This window comes from Clupea harengus, chromosome 21, assembly GCF_900700415.2.
Source record: "Clupea harengus chromosome 21, Ch_v2.0.2, whole genome shotgun sequence".
In the NCBI taxonomy this organism is placed as follows: Eukaryota; Metazoa; Chordata; class Actinopteri; order Clupeiformes; family Clupeidae; genus Clupea; species Clupea harengus.
Genome location: NC_045172.1, coordinates 4,544,653 through 4,562,100, shown reverse-complemented (window position 1 = coordinate 4,562,100; position 17,448 = coordinate 4,544,653). Strand labels below are relative to the sequence as shown.

At 42.3% G+C, this 17,448-nt stretch overlaps 1 protein-coding gene across 1 annotated transcript; it reads left to right on the top strand.

Moving 5' to 3' along the window:
• The first annotated feature begins 8,178 nt into the window (after positions 1–8,178).
• On the top strand, positions 8,179–11,110 carry LOC105894534 (leucine-rich repeat-containing protein 3-like). The gene has a single exon (XM_012821051.3). The coding sequence runs from the start codon at positions 8,179–8,181 to the stop codon at positions 8,926–8,928; it is 750 nt and encodes a 249-aa protein (XP_012676505.3). The 3' UTR covers positions 8,929–11,110.
• Positions 11,111–17,448: the final 6,338 nt, after the last annotated feature.

The window sequence follows — 17,448 nt, the reverse complement described above, 5'->3', positions numbered from 1 at the left end:
TCTTGTTAATTTGGCATATGCGTCAGCTGCACCACGCCGTGCGCAACAGGTTGCAAAACTTGGGAGATGCGTGTCCAGCCAAAATGACACCAAGGTGCGTCAGCGTCATTTTGTGCGCCTGCCGCTGTGTGCAAGGACAGGAACAGCAGGTGTAAATTTCGCTTTAGCCTTTATCGTTCACAGTGCCCGTGCGCTTTCAATGATCAAAAACATCAGCCCATCCCATCAAAAACCAACAGATTTCGTTTCATATCGTCAGCATACATATCCAAATGTTTTTTTTTTTTTTTGGAAGCAGGAAGATTGAGGTGCTTTCATTTTACCAGCTGATAAGACCCTCCTTTCATGGGAGCACAGAAGATAAGAGTCGTAACAATCTCTGACTACCAGAGACTGGCAAAGTGCTGTAAAATCAACAGCTGCCCTGTTTGCAGCACACGATAAACACTTCCTGTGGCTCGAGCAGTCAGTGGGAGCAGGGTGCAGTAGCAGTAGCCTGTGCGTGCTGCAGTAACACTTAGGTTAATAAGGCCAGGCTCTAACATGGCAGGTACAGCATTTGGTTTTCAAAGTAGACTTCCCATAGGAATCCCAATGTACTCTAATACTGAGATCTTGTAAGGCAGTGTTTGCCTGTAAAACTATGCTTTCCACATAAAATCACAACTGCATTGCGGTAGTTTTTGAAAAGCAATATTTGTATTTTTAGGCCAAACTGAAAGCACTGAAGGACTGTGCTCAACTCTGTCTGATGGTGGGTCTAGAGCCTGTCAGTAAAATAGCACATTGATGGACCACAAAAATGCAACACCAGTGCATGAATTTTTTTATGATATAAGCAATGTTAAAAGTATTATTTTTATACAAACACATGTTATATGATATACCAAACAATTATATATGGGATGTGACTAATATGCTTTATCTTGCTTGTCATGGTGCACCAGCATAGTGTGACTCAAACGACATGGGGAAGTTGCTCATCTATGGACAGGGAGCCCTAAGCCTTTGGCCTTGGGCTGCCAGAAGCTCAATATGAAAGGAAGCTGCACTGAATTGTGCTGTTCTGTTGAGCTGAGACTGAAAGTCTGTTACATAACACAGAAAAATAAAAACACCCGCACCTGGATAAAGGACTTCCTCACAAACCACCCACAAACTGTTTAACCCGGCCCTCACTTCACCTCCACTGTCACGGTCAGCACACGCTCAGCACTCCTAGTAGACATATAGCTATGTACACTTGTACTCCTATTCATCCCACCAACACATTCATCAAATGTGCTGATGACAATACTGTGATCGGACTCATCTCAGGAGATGATGAATCAGCTTACAGAGATGAGGTACAGAATCTGGCAGTGTGGTCCTCAGACAACAATCTGTCACTGAACACCACAAAAAGAAAATAACTCACTCTGGACTACAGGAGGCCAAGTGTAGACCTGTCCCTGCTCCACATCAACGGTGTTTGTGGAAAAGGTCCACACCTTCAAATTCCTGGGAGCCCACATATCTGATGACTTCCCCTGGTCTGCCAACACCTCAGTAGTCATCAAAAAGGCACAGCAGCGGTTACACTTCCTGAGAGTGCTCACGAAAAACAACCTGGAGTGTAACCTGCTGGTGGCCTTTTACCGCTCCACCATCGAAAGCGTACTGGCGAACTGCATTTCGGTGTGGTACTCTGGTTGCACTGCGGCAGACAAGAGAGCCATTCAAAGAATAATTAGCACAGCCCAAAAAATCACTGGCTGCTCACTGCACTCCCTGGAAAACAGGAGCAAGGATTACACTTCTAAAAGCAAGTTTCTACCCAACGGCTATCACAACAATAAACTCACACATGCACTTAAATGAGGAATGTCAAATGTGCAATATTACTACTTCAGTCACTTTATTCCAGTTCAGTCACCTTATTCTCGTGTGTAAGACAATAAAGTTACTTCTATTTATGCTCGGAGGATATGTAAGGACTGTGCAATACTACAACGTACCTTGGGAGAAATCACAGTTCTCATTTTTTTGCTTCTTGATCTTTTATTTACTGTATTGTATTCTTGTGGTCGTTATACGTTGTTCCTCATGGCACATACAGGAGCAGCGCTCTACATTTCTTAGTTTTATGCAAAGCTATGCAATGCCATTAAGGGCTTTCAATTTCAATTTCAAGAGTGTGTGAGGCTTCTGCTTCTCCCTCAAGAGCGAGCCTCAATTTGATGAAGGTGAACTCCTAATCAGCACACAAACACACACACACACTCACACTCACACTCACACTCACACTCACACTCACACTCACACTCACACAAACACACACACATACACACACACACACACACACACACACATATATATATATATATATATATATATATATATATATATATATATAAATATATACAGTAATTTGTTGTGTTCCCAGAGAAGGACGGAAAGAAAGAAACATGAACTAGACAGAGAGGAATTAAGAGCAGGACACAGATCATTATGGAGAACATAACGGATGGCTGCATCACATTTTCAAGCATCATCGCTTACCTTGAGTCATTCCTGCTCAGGTCTGCCCTTAATAGGCCATTAACTGATGTAAGAAATGAAGGAAGTTTCTTTGTTTCTGATGCAGCAATCTTTATTCCAGTAAAGTGCAGTAACGAAGCACGTAGAACATACTCCGGATTCAGCGGTGTAGGTCTGAACAACAAGCATCTCCAATTCTAGCCATATATACTGTTTTAAGACACCTCCTAGTAATGTAAATGAGCTAGGCTTGTAATGCAAACAGGTCTGGCAATCTTTTGTTGTTCTGTATGATAATCTGGTTTCTCTGACTGAGATGGTTCTCAATGGCCTCCCCCATTCCCATACTATGATTAATTGCAGTCACTCACACCTCAGTTTGCTTCCTGACCCCAGGTGTCTGTGCAAATCCAGTGTGGGGACCTTTCCTTTGTGACCATGATAAGATAACCATTTGGGATATTCTGCTGGCCAACTTTTGGTGGTCACAGCAGCTGCTTGATCATGAATCTTACACTGATCACTAACAAGATGTCGAGAGGAATGTTCCAGAACACACACACACATGCATGCACGCACACGCACACTATCTCACTCACACACACACACACACACACACACACACACACACACACACACACAAATACAAGAAGCAACATCCTTCCTGTCACTGTGTCAGTCTTGTGATAAGAAAATCATCACTTCACTTCACTGAAGAAATGTCCTTGTGAAAGATAAGGCTTTCCGAAGAGTCATCTGAAGAGTAAAACAAATATTGCTGCTGATTAATGAACTGATAAAAGCAGAACAGGATGCAAAGTCTTTTGTCAAAACAGAACAGAAGGGAACACATGGCCACATTTTTGGAAAGAATTCTATCCCTGACACTTGAGTGACAGCTGTCAAAGATGCTGAACAGGTACTATAATGTTCCTTCGCTTTGTCAGAAAAGCTGCTCCACATATGTCATAGGCAGTGACAGTGTTTGTCTGGTCCTCAGCAAGCAGGACTTTCACCAGCCATTGCTTCTCTGAGCCAACGTCATACAGATGATGATTAAGGGGACACATTCATCTGAGCTTTGAGCCTTTGTAAAAGTCATTTGTAATTAACTGACTACACCGCGACGGGGAAACCAGACATAAATGTTGAGACATGAATATGAAATACTGATCTCTGTACAACACGCTGTGTATCGTGTAAGCTAAGAAGCTTATAAATGTTTTGTAGGTAAGCTAGGTGATCATGACCATTGTGTGCCTTGCCGCAGCAAATTAGCTCTTATTGTTTTTAGCTATTGGCAGAGTTGAAGGGATTCTCTATCATGAACTCTGTCTCTGAAGCATTGTTCTGTCTCTCTGTGATAGTTAGTTTAACCCAGAGCAGAGTACCCTGTATTGAATTTTGAACACCAATAACCCTCTAAAGCTGAGTTAACCAAGAGATTTGCAGAAACCCCTAAAACAAACACTCGCTGAGGACGTTAATAATGGAGAGACCATAAGCGAAATCGATTGGCCCCAGTCAAATAAAAACAAGCAGCCATTTCCTCCGTATTAAAACTGTGCTTTCAGCAGTGAAGCACATGTGTTCATTACGAGTTTGTAGCAGCGCCTGTGCCCACACACACACACACATACACAACAAACACCACACACACCTGTGGGATATTGTCAATTAGGGGCTGTTATTGTGCCACCCAATTAGAATTTACACCTCTAATGATCAGCAGGCACATTGCCTCATGTAGGGGACTATGTCAGAGATCTGCATCATTATCTCGCCAGGCCTGAGTCAGTGAGGTGAAGAGAGTTTTGCATTCATGGTCACTGAACTGCGTTCCCAAGGTAAAAAAAAAACACCATTTTCTCTATCCATCCGAAGGCTGAGACACGTCCTGCTGACTTCCATTATCAATTCACACACTTGACCATACGCTGTGTTTTTTCATTGTGGAACAAAATGAACTCTGAGTGCTATCTGTTTTACATGTTATACTATAGCCTATAATATGGCTTCATATTATTATTGTCTAAGTCTAAGAATTAGGTTTCACAGCATGACAAATGTTGTCTATCTGTTCTATGTAACTAAATCAGATACTATGTGTGAGAATAATAATAATAATAATAATACAAATAATAATAATAATACAAATAATAAATGGTGGGATTTCTTCTCCAATATGAGTATTTCTTCTCTAATATTGGTGTGTTTGCTGGCAGTTCTGACTGTGTCTCGTCTCACAGAGGTTTGTGCTCAGTTGTATCCAATAACATGCAGTCAAGTGGGAATACAGGACACCCGGGACTTTGCCGTCATTGAAGACTACTTTCAAATGTAAATTTGTTATCTAGTACATGCCGTTTTTTTGCCTGTCATTACTACGGATTTCATATTTGAAAGAGTTTATAAATGGAACTGACTTACAGATCCTCCTGACCGACCAACTGACCATACATTCCAAATTACCTTAAAAGCCCAGACACACTTGGGACACGGAGACTGCTGCAGAGGCCAATGACTTAACTGAAAGTACTGTGTCCTTTAAAGTAATGCCTATAATTGAATCCCCTGATGCACACGACACACACACAAACAAACAGACTTAATGCTCTCTGATGTTTTAACGACTGCAATATTCTTTAGCCCACTAACACACCAGGGTGGGTATAAAACCTGATGGTCACTATATTGTTACATAATAGCCGACGCACGCAAACAGCCACAGAGCTGCAGCCAGGTTAATATAACTACAATAAAACTCAGCACATCACTAAAACCATGAATTCAGAACTGTATGTCCATTGGGATTTGCCTTCAGGGAAATCCATTACTGATAGAAGAACATTTAATACTTTAGCTCTTGTAATTGACCGAGGTCGATACTGAACGTCTGTGTCTGTTGATGTCCAAAGAGGTCAAGAAGAGGTCAGTGAGACAGTCAAAAAGTGAGGTTACAGTGAGCAGTAAAATACATATTTAGCTGTACACTCATTTTTTGACATTTGTTTTGTTTAACTCTTCAAAGTGAATCAGACCCATCTACTTTATTGTGTTGTCTTTTTCAAAATAGCACAATCGTCCACATTGAGTCGTTCACACAGTGAGACTTGAAAGGGAAAGGTTTTCTTTGAAGGGACATGAATTGTGTGACAGGAATATAATTTATGGATGCAGTATGTTGTTTCTAGACCCACCATATACCCTGAAACGTCATACACCCTCTTAACAAAGCAATGGATTCAGCAGCAGTATATCAAGGTGTATCGCTACAGTATTGCCATGTCCTGCAGGGGAGGACCCAATTTCATTATGTAGGCAGTGTGTCAAAGGTTTCTATGACATGAGATATTTCACTCTGACGTGTGTGGCCCGAGCCAAACACCCAGTGTGTTAGTTGAGTGGATTTAGAAGTCTTTTATCACGTACAGCGTGCCAGTGGCACCTATGTCGTAGAGCGTGGGCGCGCGCGAGACAGAGGGGGAGAGAGAGAGAGAGAGTCGCTGGAAGAGCTCGGGTTAATGATAATTTATAGTTCCATCAGTAACTGTACATGCGGACCTTGGACGAGATCCTCATAACTGAATGCTTAAAAGGACAGTGGCGGCGACGCGCTACTCTTTCTTTTTTTCGCACTTTTGGGATTTATGATGCCCTTTCTTTTAATTTACAAATCAAAGACGCTTTTACTGTTTATTTGTTTTTGAGTTGTGGGCTTGTTGTTTTCGACTCTGTATTGTCCCACACTTGCCTAGAAGATGGATGCATTCGTAATCGTATTGCGTTATTCTTTGGATACCGTGGTCTTTCAGATAACATGTGGAAATGTATCTTTGCGGCTGAATCCCAGTTGTAAATTGCTCAGACAAAGATGTTGTTTCCGTGGACCACCAACTGCATTCTGTACAGTCTAGAATATAAATCATAAACCAAACGTTTTGAGGGAACTTCGGAGCTATTTTTGATAGTGTGAGCCATTGGGGGTGCTGTCTGCAGTCGGTAGTCCACAAAGAGATTAGCGAGACGAGACTCCCGTTCCCACTTCAAACGCAGGCAGAGTGCGTGTCTGTCCGCATAATCTGCAAGCATTCTGATGAAGACAGTAACAACAAATGACGTTTGCAAAGAAAGGGTGATTTGGAAAGTTCATGTCAAGGTAATTATTTCAGTTCAATTTGAGTTAAGTTATCTAAATGTGGGTTCAAGAACTGTTATTCAGCCATCGTCATATGGTGCCTCTAGAAACTTTTCGGACAGGCTAGAATACATAGGCTTAGGTTTCCAGCCTGCATGAGCTTCTTTGGCTAATTGTGGGTTTATAACTAACTAAGATAGCCTAAGGTAATATGGTCCGAATTAAGACAAAACTCTAAAACACCACGGTAAGTGGTCTGCAATGTCGTTAGTCCACAGACTCCTCTACAAACTATGTTGTAAAAAAAGTCTAGTTAGACTGATTCTCGTCCTTGTCCATTGAAGGCATGATTGAAACCTCTCTGTGATTATGAAGGTTTTGACCTTTTTGGTGCTGACAGACGACCACGAATAGGCACTATCTGACAGGGTGCGATAAACGCTACATTGACACAATTTGATGTCAATGGTAGCTGACATTTAACCCACTAATTAGACCTTTGAGCCTCCAGGAAGCCGCATCTGGAATTAAAGCTAATTACTTGTACAGTGTCGACATAAAGGCCAGAGGGTATGCCTATTCTACACGGTTTTTTATTTATATTTATATTATTTATATAAGAAAAAACTGTTCCAGTGAAATGTTAAATGCAAATTACTTATAATTGAAATGTACTGTCAATGTGAATTAAGGCTATTATTCATTTGTTCCAAGAAAGGAATGAATTGTTTAACATTGTAGGATTCTGTTGACGGCTTTGATATAATTACCAGAAGTATTTCAGATGATTCAGAGCTTGCAGACACAGCAGTGGTCTAAAAAACAAATGCACTCGGATTTAAGTCCAATTTATTATGCATATTTCTTTTGCTTAACCTAATTTGATCTCAGATCAATTGCACATGCCATGCCAAAATAATCCGTTTTTAAGACAAATATGAGTCATAAAAATCAATAGTGGTGAAATAGTTTTCTCCTGTTTGAGACGCTGAATAAACATGGTTGATGTCTTCTGGCAAAGGCAGTACACGTCTAGGTTGAAAGGTCTTGTCGGAGGGTTTATTTTCTTTCATTGCCAGTTTTCATGAGGATGATGTAATATCCAGCTCTCATTTTCTTGCACTTAGAATCAAAGGCTCAGCCTTTCACCAAAGGACGGCGGACCTCACAGACACTGGACACAGACATATGTCTGATTTGCTCCCCCTATCTGTTCCCTCTTGTTTCAAGTTGAAGACATCCTGAAGGGACTGTGGCTGCTTTGAAGCCACCACTGTTCTTGTTTTGACCCAACAAAGAACTCGGATTCTGGTCTCAAGCATGGTTTACTGCCTATTGTACACAGGGAAGGCGGTAGGGAACTCAGTCTTGGAAATGTAACCAACGGAAATTCATTCATTCACTTCATTCAGACAAGGTGTTTCCTCAATTTCAGTCACGCAATCGTCCATCAAGACTGGTCGTGAAAGAGTTATCAGTCATGCATCAGAATGGGCAGGCTCAGCGTGGACGTTTTTGACATGGGCATGCTGCTTCGAGGGGCCATGATTCTGGCTCTCCTGACCGCCATGGTGCGCACGTGTCCCAAGCCATGCCACTGCTCAGAGCGGGGCGGCCTGACCAACGTCCAGTGCTCGTCCCGCGACCTGGACGCCATCCCGGACGACCTGCCAGAGGACACGGTGACCCTGCAGCTGTCGTCCAACCACATCACGCGTGTGCCCAGCCAGGCCTTCAGCCGGCTGTGGCGCCTGCAGGAGCTGGACCTGTCGGGCAACACCATCGAGGCAGTGGAGGCCGGCGCCTTCCAGGGCGTGACGGAGAGTCTGCGGGTGCTCGACCTGTCCGACAACCGTCTGCGCGGCGTGCCCAAGGAGGCTTTCGGGCGGCTGCACGCCAAGATCAGTCTGTCGGGCAACCCGTGGCACTGTGAGTGTGTGCTGCAGGAGGTGCTCCGCGAGCTGCGGCTGGACGAGAACACGGTGAACGAGGTGAGCTGCCACACGGCCGTGCGCGAGGAGTTCGCCGGCAGGCCCATCATCCAGGTGCTCGACTCCGGCGTCAACTTCTGCAGCTTCCAGCGCAAGACCACCGACGTGGCCATGTTCATCACCATGTTCGGCTGGTTTGCCATGGTCATCGCCTATGTGGTTTACTACGTCCGGCAGAACCGCGAGGACGCACGGCGACACCTGGAGTACCTCAAGGCCCTGCCCAACAGCTCGCACAGTAGCTCCAAGGACTCAGATACTGCCAGCACCGTGCTGTAGTGTCAGTGTGTGTGTGTGTGTGTGTGTGTGTGTGTGTGTGTGTGTGTGAGAGAGAGCGAGTGAGAGACTCTGTGTACTGGTAGCAGGTGTTGGGGATGTCGATACTCTGTGTATGTTAGAGAGAGATTGGATAGTCAGCGCTAAGAAAGAAAAAGTGTGTGTGTGTGTGTGAGAGAGAGAGAGAGAGAGAGAGAGAGAGAGAAAGAAAGAGAGAAATCGAGAGATTATGTACTTGTAGCAGGTATCGTTGATGTCTATGCTCTGTGTATGTCAGAGAGACATTGGATAGTCAGTGCTAAGAAAGAAAAAGTCTGTGTATAACTCTGTCTGTATAAGTGTTGTAGAGGTTATGGGTAAACATTAAGATTTTTACATTCCTGTTTTTGAATGTAATATAAAATGAGGAAGAATGAAAAATATATGTGCACTTCTTTTGCATCTGAAACATTTAATAATTTTTAGACAACTTCAATTTGAAACATAACAGGCTTATTCTCCTAAATTTTTCTAATTTTGGTTCAGTAATGTCTGTCTGTCTGATATATGTCCTAAATGGATATAAATTCTCAGGATGTGAAGTTGTGTTATCCCCCCTCTATCAAATTTTCAGTTGATGAAAAACTTAATGAGTAATGGACCATCCACTCAATCATGCTCTTGCAATCCCAGCAAGACAAAACCTTGATCCCTGCGGATAAATCCTGGCCTAAATTCCAAGTGCCTCCATTCTGGTGGTTCTGCACCCAATCAGAGAACTGAAAGGGCTGAGACTTGACTCATCATTGGTGACATTTTCCACCTGTTTGGTCTGTGGTGAGAGGGTAAGTGAATGCCCTCTCTTCCACCACCCCACTCTAAGGCTTTGTCCTGGGTGCATCGATACCACCTCTGCGTTGACCTCACTGAAGGCGTGTGTCTCAAGTTGAACTATGTCTGGTGTTTCTGTAGTAAAGTATAAAAATGGAGGAGATGTACAAGTGAACTTGTAACAAAAGCAAAAAAAAATTGCCTTCAGAAATTGAGAACAGTGGGTTTGTTCGCCACAGTCAACAAAAGTTAAAACGTAGGCTCTACCAAGGCCAGCTAAGCACAGGAATTCGACAATACAAAAACACATTCTGTACAGAATCTGTTCCTCTCTCTCTCTTCTTGTGTCACTCACTGTGGACAGGTCTGTACAGATCTTCAGGTGTTTGAGAAGATATAGTTCTCGAAAAACAAGAGCAGTCAGACAGCAGGGCACATGGGATTTGGGATGGGTTCGTATGAGTCACAAGATCCAGTCCAGTTGGCTTGTTCACTGCACCCCAAATGATCAAATCAGCCAGACATAAATAAATAAATAGTGTGGATCTCTCCCACAGTTATGGTGTGAGTTCTGTGTCAAGTTGTAGTCAAGTTTTTTTAGTTTTTTATTTTTATTTGATATGTGCCATTAAATGTTCACCAAATTTCCTTGTTCTGTATTGAGCTGTGCGGCTCAGATGGGGTCAGCTCCGATTTAAATGTATTTGATTAAAGTGTCTTAAAATGGATATCGACTTCGCTGCACATCTGTTTATCTGTGTTTTCCCTCAGGAGCCTCTGTAGCTCAGTGATGTCTCTGGTCAGAACCTTGAGACATTGTGCAGGGATCATGCAAGACTTCCTAGTGTGCACAGAGATCATGCAAAGATTCTGTGCAAATGGCCAATGCATTTCCCACTGAGACATGCTGTTGGTGGAGAGGAGAGAGGGGATGGAAAAAGACAGATGCTGTGGTAATAGGGTAAGTTTGGTACTTTAACATGCGGTAGAGCCAGAGGGATTCAAGATGTGGCTTTTAATGTTTTTCCACCTCACATTGGTTTAAATTCCAGTATTTTCCACTGAACATCAGGTAACGTGCCAAACCATGTGCATTATAATTGCATAATTCATGAGAACGGCAGTGTGAGATTCTTGTAATGGGGCTTTGAGTTATGCTGTGCATTGGTACAAGCCAGAATGTCATGCATTTAATTGGCTGTTTAAAAATAGATGGTATTGACAGCAAATTAGGCTGTTGTTTATACACACTCAGACAGCCTGCTGTTAATGTCTAATTAACTAATTACCTGTGATGCTAAGAAGGGTTGCAGTGTACAGGAAGCACTTAATATTTGATATGAGGACATACTTTATTTCTACAGAACCTCCATCACACCCATTATAACACCTATCAATGTTATCAAGCAGAGTATGTACTCATCAATAGTCCCTATCAATGCTCTCAAGCAGAGTATATACTCACTAAGGGTCCCTATCAATTGCTTGAAGCAGATTATATACTTACCGTAAATACAATGTACTTACATTTCCCAAATCTTTGGGGCCCTGCATTTGGCTATATCACCAATATTAATATATATGTCACCAATGGGAACATCCACTGGACACCCTCGTACTGTCTACATCTCCACAAACTCAGAAAATAAAGATGAGAATGGTTTGGTAAGTACACAGTAGAATGGAACACTGCCTCCTCTCTGTGTAAATAATGTGGCGTCATGCCTGGGGGACTGCTAGAACTGGTTTCCCAGTGATTAACAACATCACCATTTGTTTCCACAAAAAAGCCCAGCTGGATAAATGGCTTTGGCAGATAGATTACATGATTGATCACCATTTTCCTGTTATAGTTTCTACCAGACTGGACTGCCTGCTAAGAAATTAATTACAGGCTCATTTATGCATGATTTTTTTTGTTTGCTTATTCTGCGTAATCGGCTTTAGTGCGAAGTAGGTGCTGAATGACCCCTCTCTGTGTCCACCGAGAAATACTGTTTTGACAATGACAGCCCTGAACAACATGAAGATTCATTAGTCGCCCACAATTAGAGATTAGATACCACAATAGCTCTTTTTGTTTGCTGAATTATTTCCTCCTCGCTGTGTATGAACCTCTGTAGTGATATCAATACGAACAGGACTTCTAGACCACTGAATAAAAAAAGAAAAGAAAAAAACCTCAGCACTCAGTTTTTGCCTCTGTACCCCAGAACTGTCTCTCTGCTTAAAGAACTGTACTGTAATAATAAAGTATCGTAAAAACTTTGCAGCATCTGAAATTGCATCAGAATCAATGTAGCCACAAGTACATCTTTTTTCTACTTTTGAAACCTCAAGACGACTATGACAACCAATCAACTCATCTCTCCGCCCCAAGGCCATCCCATCCCTGCATGCTAGATGTAATCACTTCTAAAGCACACACCAACTCATTCCCAGGTGGGTTATCGTGACACTACTTCTGACCCACTTTTTTTCTTGTCTCTCTCCCTCTTCCTCTCTTTTTTCCACTCACATGGAACTTCTCTCTGTCTGGCTCTCAGCCTCTTGAGCCATCTGCTTGTTATGTTGCAGTTTTTTTGTCTGGATTAGACATCGGTTTGACCAGATTCCACAGGCTGCGCTGTGCTTGTCCTTGTTATGTCGCAGCAGTGCAGGAGTTAGCACACCCCGCGCGACCCCACACTAACGCCGACAGCTGTCTGAGGGAGGCATCTAATGAGTTATAAATGAGACCGTCTCTTTTATTCACTAGAGGACACCTACGCAAGAGATAAGAGTTCAGAGAAGTCCAGTATAGCACTCCATAGGTTCTGAATGCAGTAAAGGTTTTCTTGCGAAGAAGTCAGCGATATACAAGTTATCTAGTCCACATGCTTGGACATTTTAACACCCCACCAGTTTGAACATCGTTTATTGTTAATGTGAAGCCCCCAACAACAACTTACTGAGTCAAGGCTCTTCAAAGATGAAGGACCCTACAAATTTACTTCAATGGAGTTCAACACTGAACTGCACTTTCAATATTAAAATTAATTGAGGGTTACATACAGCAAGAAATAAGTGCTGATGAGCTTTTTTGGCTTTGGTAGAAGGTTCCGGACATAAAACCTGTCAGCCACAGCGGAAAGGTCAGAATCACTGGCAGAAATACTGTGAGGCTCCTTATTTCCTTTCAGGTTATGCTGCATAAACTCCAGTGACACAAAGCCCAGAATTTCAGCTAGACGTCTGTTAGAAACATACTAATTTCCTTGACTTTAAGGTGGCTTCACCTACACCGCCTCCTCAGGGAGCAAACACAAGAGTTCAAGGTAAGATGCCGAAGTCTAAGGTTAGGTGACTTACAATGTCCAAGGTAATATCTCTAACGGTCTGCATATAGTCTATTCATAGTGCAGTGCCAATCACTCAGGCACATTCAGTCTACTGTTCATCTCACCAGGTGCTACAGCTCTCAGAGAATGTTCATAGTTTTGCACCAGAGCAACTAGCTTAGTATAAAGGTATTCTAATTAGTTATCAAACTCTACCATGTTGAAGGTGGTGTGGTTATGTGTGAGTAAAACAGGGATACTTAGGGGTGTGGACAGTGAAGGTAGGTTCACTTCTGAGCTGATGTCATTCTTTCACACACAATGCTTGCCACAAATCTGAGGGTAATCTTTTTCTTCATTCACACAGTGCAACCTAGAATATGCTAATGACTCACAACAAATTGCTTCAGCGGGATAAATATGGCAAACCTAATGGTGTTTGTGCCATGACAAATAACAAACTAAAACAAATCCTTTAAACATTTCTTTAATTGGAAAGCAAGTTTAATTTCGTGCCCATGAGGCTTGTCATGAAGCCATCAATTATGATGTTTGTATGGGTCTGCAAACCACCTTATTTTACTCCTAATACATAACACTGCACAGAAGAGCAAGGGCTGATGACAACTAGAGTCTGTCAGCTCTGGACAGTCTAAATAACCTAGACTGCTCAGCCAGTAACTTGCAGCTTATGTTATGGGTGATATTTACATCATTTAAAAAGTCATTATTATTCCAACTATTTTATAATTAAAGGAAGTACCGTCTCTCCTCCTAATCTGACCTCGTCTCCATTTTGCCTTTTGATTAATGGAAAGGATACAGGGATTCGTAAAGAGCTCCGCAAAGAATGGTTCGTTTCTCTAGCCAAGCAGACAATAATGTAATGTGGGTGTCGTCAGTGCAAGAGGTCAGAAGATTTCAGCTACATTTACAGGACGTATTACCCTCCCCTCCCCAATCAGCCTGGAGGGGCAATGAGCCAGATTAATTGGTATTTCGGATAGGGGCCGTGGATCCAAAGCTGCCAAATCCATGTGGCTGCCAATTTTGAAGGAAAGAAACATTTGCACAATTTGTGAGGGTATTAATTTCTCCCGGGGTTTTAGATGATATACATCCTACTTAAAGGACATGCTCACCTCATCAGCCTGAATGAAAAGTCCAGAAGGCGATAAAGAGGGTTATATATTTGATGTATTTCTGTTTCACAGAGTTTCCCATTGGATTAGTTAAACCCATTAGGAGGAAAGTGTCTACTGTACATGTCCTGTTAATGTACTCATTTTGGTATATTCATTTCTGGTCACACTTCAGCGCTCAACTTCACCACTTGGAAATGAAAACATGACATTTATGGTCACTAATGACATCCTCTGCTGTGACACAGAAGTGTGCTGAAGGAGTGAGATAATGGGCCCTGATAGAACCCCTTAATTCTCACCACTAGGTGATTCAACATCATTTAATCATATTCATGGGGTCCGCTAAACAAAATAAAATATCTCAATGCTCTCTTTACGATATTACCCTATTGAAATAAAGAGGACTTGGTGGGAAGGGGGAAGGGGGAAGAAAAAAACCTCAACTGTCAAAGTCTGAGGAAGGGCATGGGCACGGTTTATTTTTCCATTAGCAGGCTTCTTACATGAGTGACACCAATTGGACGCAACAGACTGGAGATCACAGCGGGTTCTAATAGCACAGCATGGCCTGTGAAAACGAGAAGATGTCTCTGGAATTACAGAGCTCTTCTGTCCAATTGGCTCGAAGTGATATTTCCCCCGACGACTCAGCGAAGCGTGGCTAACTGACGTAACGTGATCAATTAACCCTATGGAGAGAATCCAGAGGTCATCTTGTCTTTAAGACGGGAAGCTGGGCAAAATGAATGGACCCTGTCATTAGCCTACGCAGGAACCACACAGCCTCACAGGAACCACACAGCCTCACAGTAGCCCAAGTGAAGCTGTGGTGTGAGTGGATCTTTATGTTCTGACATTGAGAAGAACAGAACAGTAGGATCAAGTGAGCTGTCTTCTACGGTTGTCATCTCACCAAGGAGGAAACCGACAGCCATATTTGGAGACTGGCATCTGAGGTGGGAGATTCAATGTAATTGTGCTAAAGGGATTAGGTTCCCATAGACATGGTCACATGGTACATACCTGAAAAAACACTCAAGGATATCTTGACACTTAGAGGTTGATTAGCTGGTTTTATGTTTGCATTTCTTCATTTGCCAGAATATTTCAAGCAAAGTAACTCAGAATCTTATGTGTGGACACCCTCAGTATCAAACCCACGAAATGTAAGTTATCCACAAAGATCCTTATGAACAGTCAGTCACATGGTCTGAGTCATGTTCCAATGATACAAATAGGAATATTCAAAAAAGAGTATTACTTTTGTGTTTGTCTCTGTTGTAAACTCTAGGCTTTGCTTTAGTCCTTTGTTGTCTGAGGGATGACCAGAATAGCAATTATTAACTTAAATCCATGGGGCCTGTGCCGGCTATGGAGTAACCATTGCAAAAAGTATTGGGATAAGGCACCATGATATAACTTTGGATAAGATTTATTAGTGGGCTCACATCTGGGATATGGGAACTGGAAGGGCTTCTTAGGAGGATATTCAATCCAAACGTCTTTTATGTAGTGATTTTATTGCTAAATATCTTATGGAGGAATGTTAACAGTCCCGCTGTCCTTCAAACTGAGCCAAGCAATGTCTCTCTCACTTCTCACTTCTTTTCAAACTGCTTTGTTGGCATGGTTGTTGTTGAAGCATGCACAAACCCACTCACTCTCATGCTCCCCCCCCCCCCCCCCCCCCCCACACACACACACACACACACACACACACACACACACACACACACACACACACACTACCTGTCACTGCACAACTGAAATGAATGTCCTTTGGGACAAAGGTCAGACAGACAAATGAAAACGTCACAGATTCCCAGGACAGAACTGAAACCAGTTGCTATAAGGCCACAAAATCACATCTGAACAAACATCTGCTTACCAGGAGATTTTATCCATCATTAGACCAGTTACAAGAAAGATGAGATGAGAGTCTGAATACAGCAAAACAGCAAAAACAAAACAAATGGCAGAAAGCAAACTGACATGTCTGTGTCCCATATGGATAATAATGGAGGATTTCATCCAAAAGCTGTTTGTTGAAACAGTTGGATCAGCATTATTATTACTAATTGTGAGTTGCTGTTGGTAATGGTGAGGGGGAAACACTAAATATTCAACACAATCAGTGTAATATATTGTATATTTGCCAGTCTCCTCACACCCTTTCTCTCAGGTATAGAAAATTAAACTGTATGGATTATTCTACATAGCCACAAAAGAGACAAAGCGTGTGCCTTAGGTAACATAGCAACAGGAGGTCCCCCCCCCCCCCCCCCCCCCCCCAAAAAAAAGAAAAAAAACATGATTTAGTGACAAACCTGAGTAAGTTAACAGAGTAAGTGGTTTAGTGACAAACTTGGGTAAGTTAACTCAGAGTAAGTGGTTTAGTGACAAACCTGGGTAAATTAACTCAGAGTAAGTGGTTTAGTGACAAACCTGGGTAAGTTAACTCAGAGTAACTGGTAAACCTCCTAAGTGCCCTGTGACTTCATTCTACAAAACAAAGCAAAACAAAGCTATTAGGAGGTTTACCGCTTACTCTGAGTTAACTAATCCAGGTTTGCCACTGAACAATGTACTTGGAACCCCCCCCCCCCCCCCTGCTTGAAATATCTGTGAAAGTCAATTATGTTCATCATTTCTGAGTGACTTTCTCAGTGGTTTATTTTCAGAGATATACATATTTATGGAATAGAAGTGACTTATCGATCACAGTGTTATTTATCCATTTACTCTCCAAGTTTGTTTATAAGGAATTTGGTATATAGCAAAGATGTGTATGGCAAGATTGTTCAGAATGACCTGCCTACTTACCACAGCACCTACATCATCAAGATGAATGAAGACAGTTTGTACCCTCACAGAATCCTAGGTGCTTCTGCAGCTGAAAAGGCAGAGCAACAAAAGTGAGATGATGGGTTTTCTTCCCAGGAGAGTTTATCGCTGAACATAAAACACATGTCTTCAACACACAGCATGCTGAAGAGTTTATACTTTCCCTGTACTGGCAGTCATTTTGCATTAAAGACTTGGCCAGATAAAATATTATATAAATGCAGTCATGTGAGAATAATAAGTGAATAGGAGGTGGTAATACCTTGGTTGATGCCAAAGTGACCAGCTAAGAAGACATCTGCGTGTACTGCCTTGAAGGAACAATACCTTCTGATGTCATAGCAACAAGCCCTTCAAAGGCGGAGGTACAGTGCCGTTCACTTTTCGCCTTGAACATGACAAGT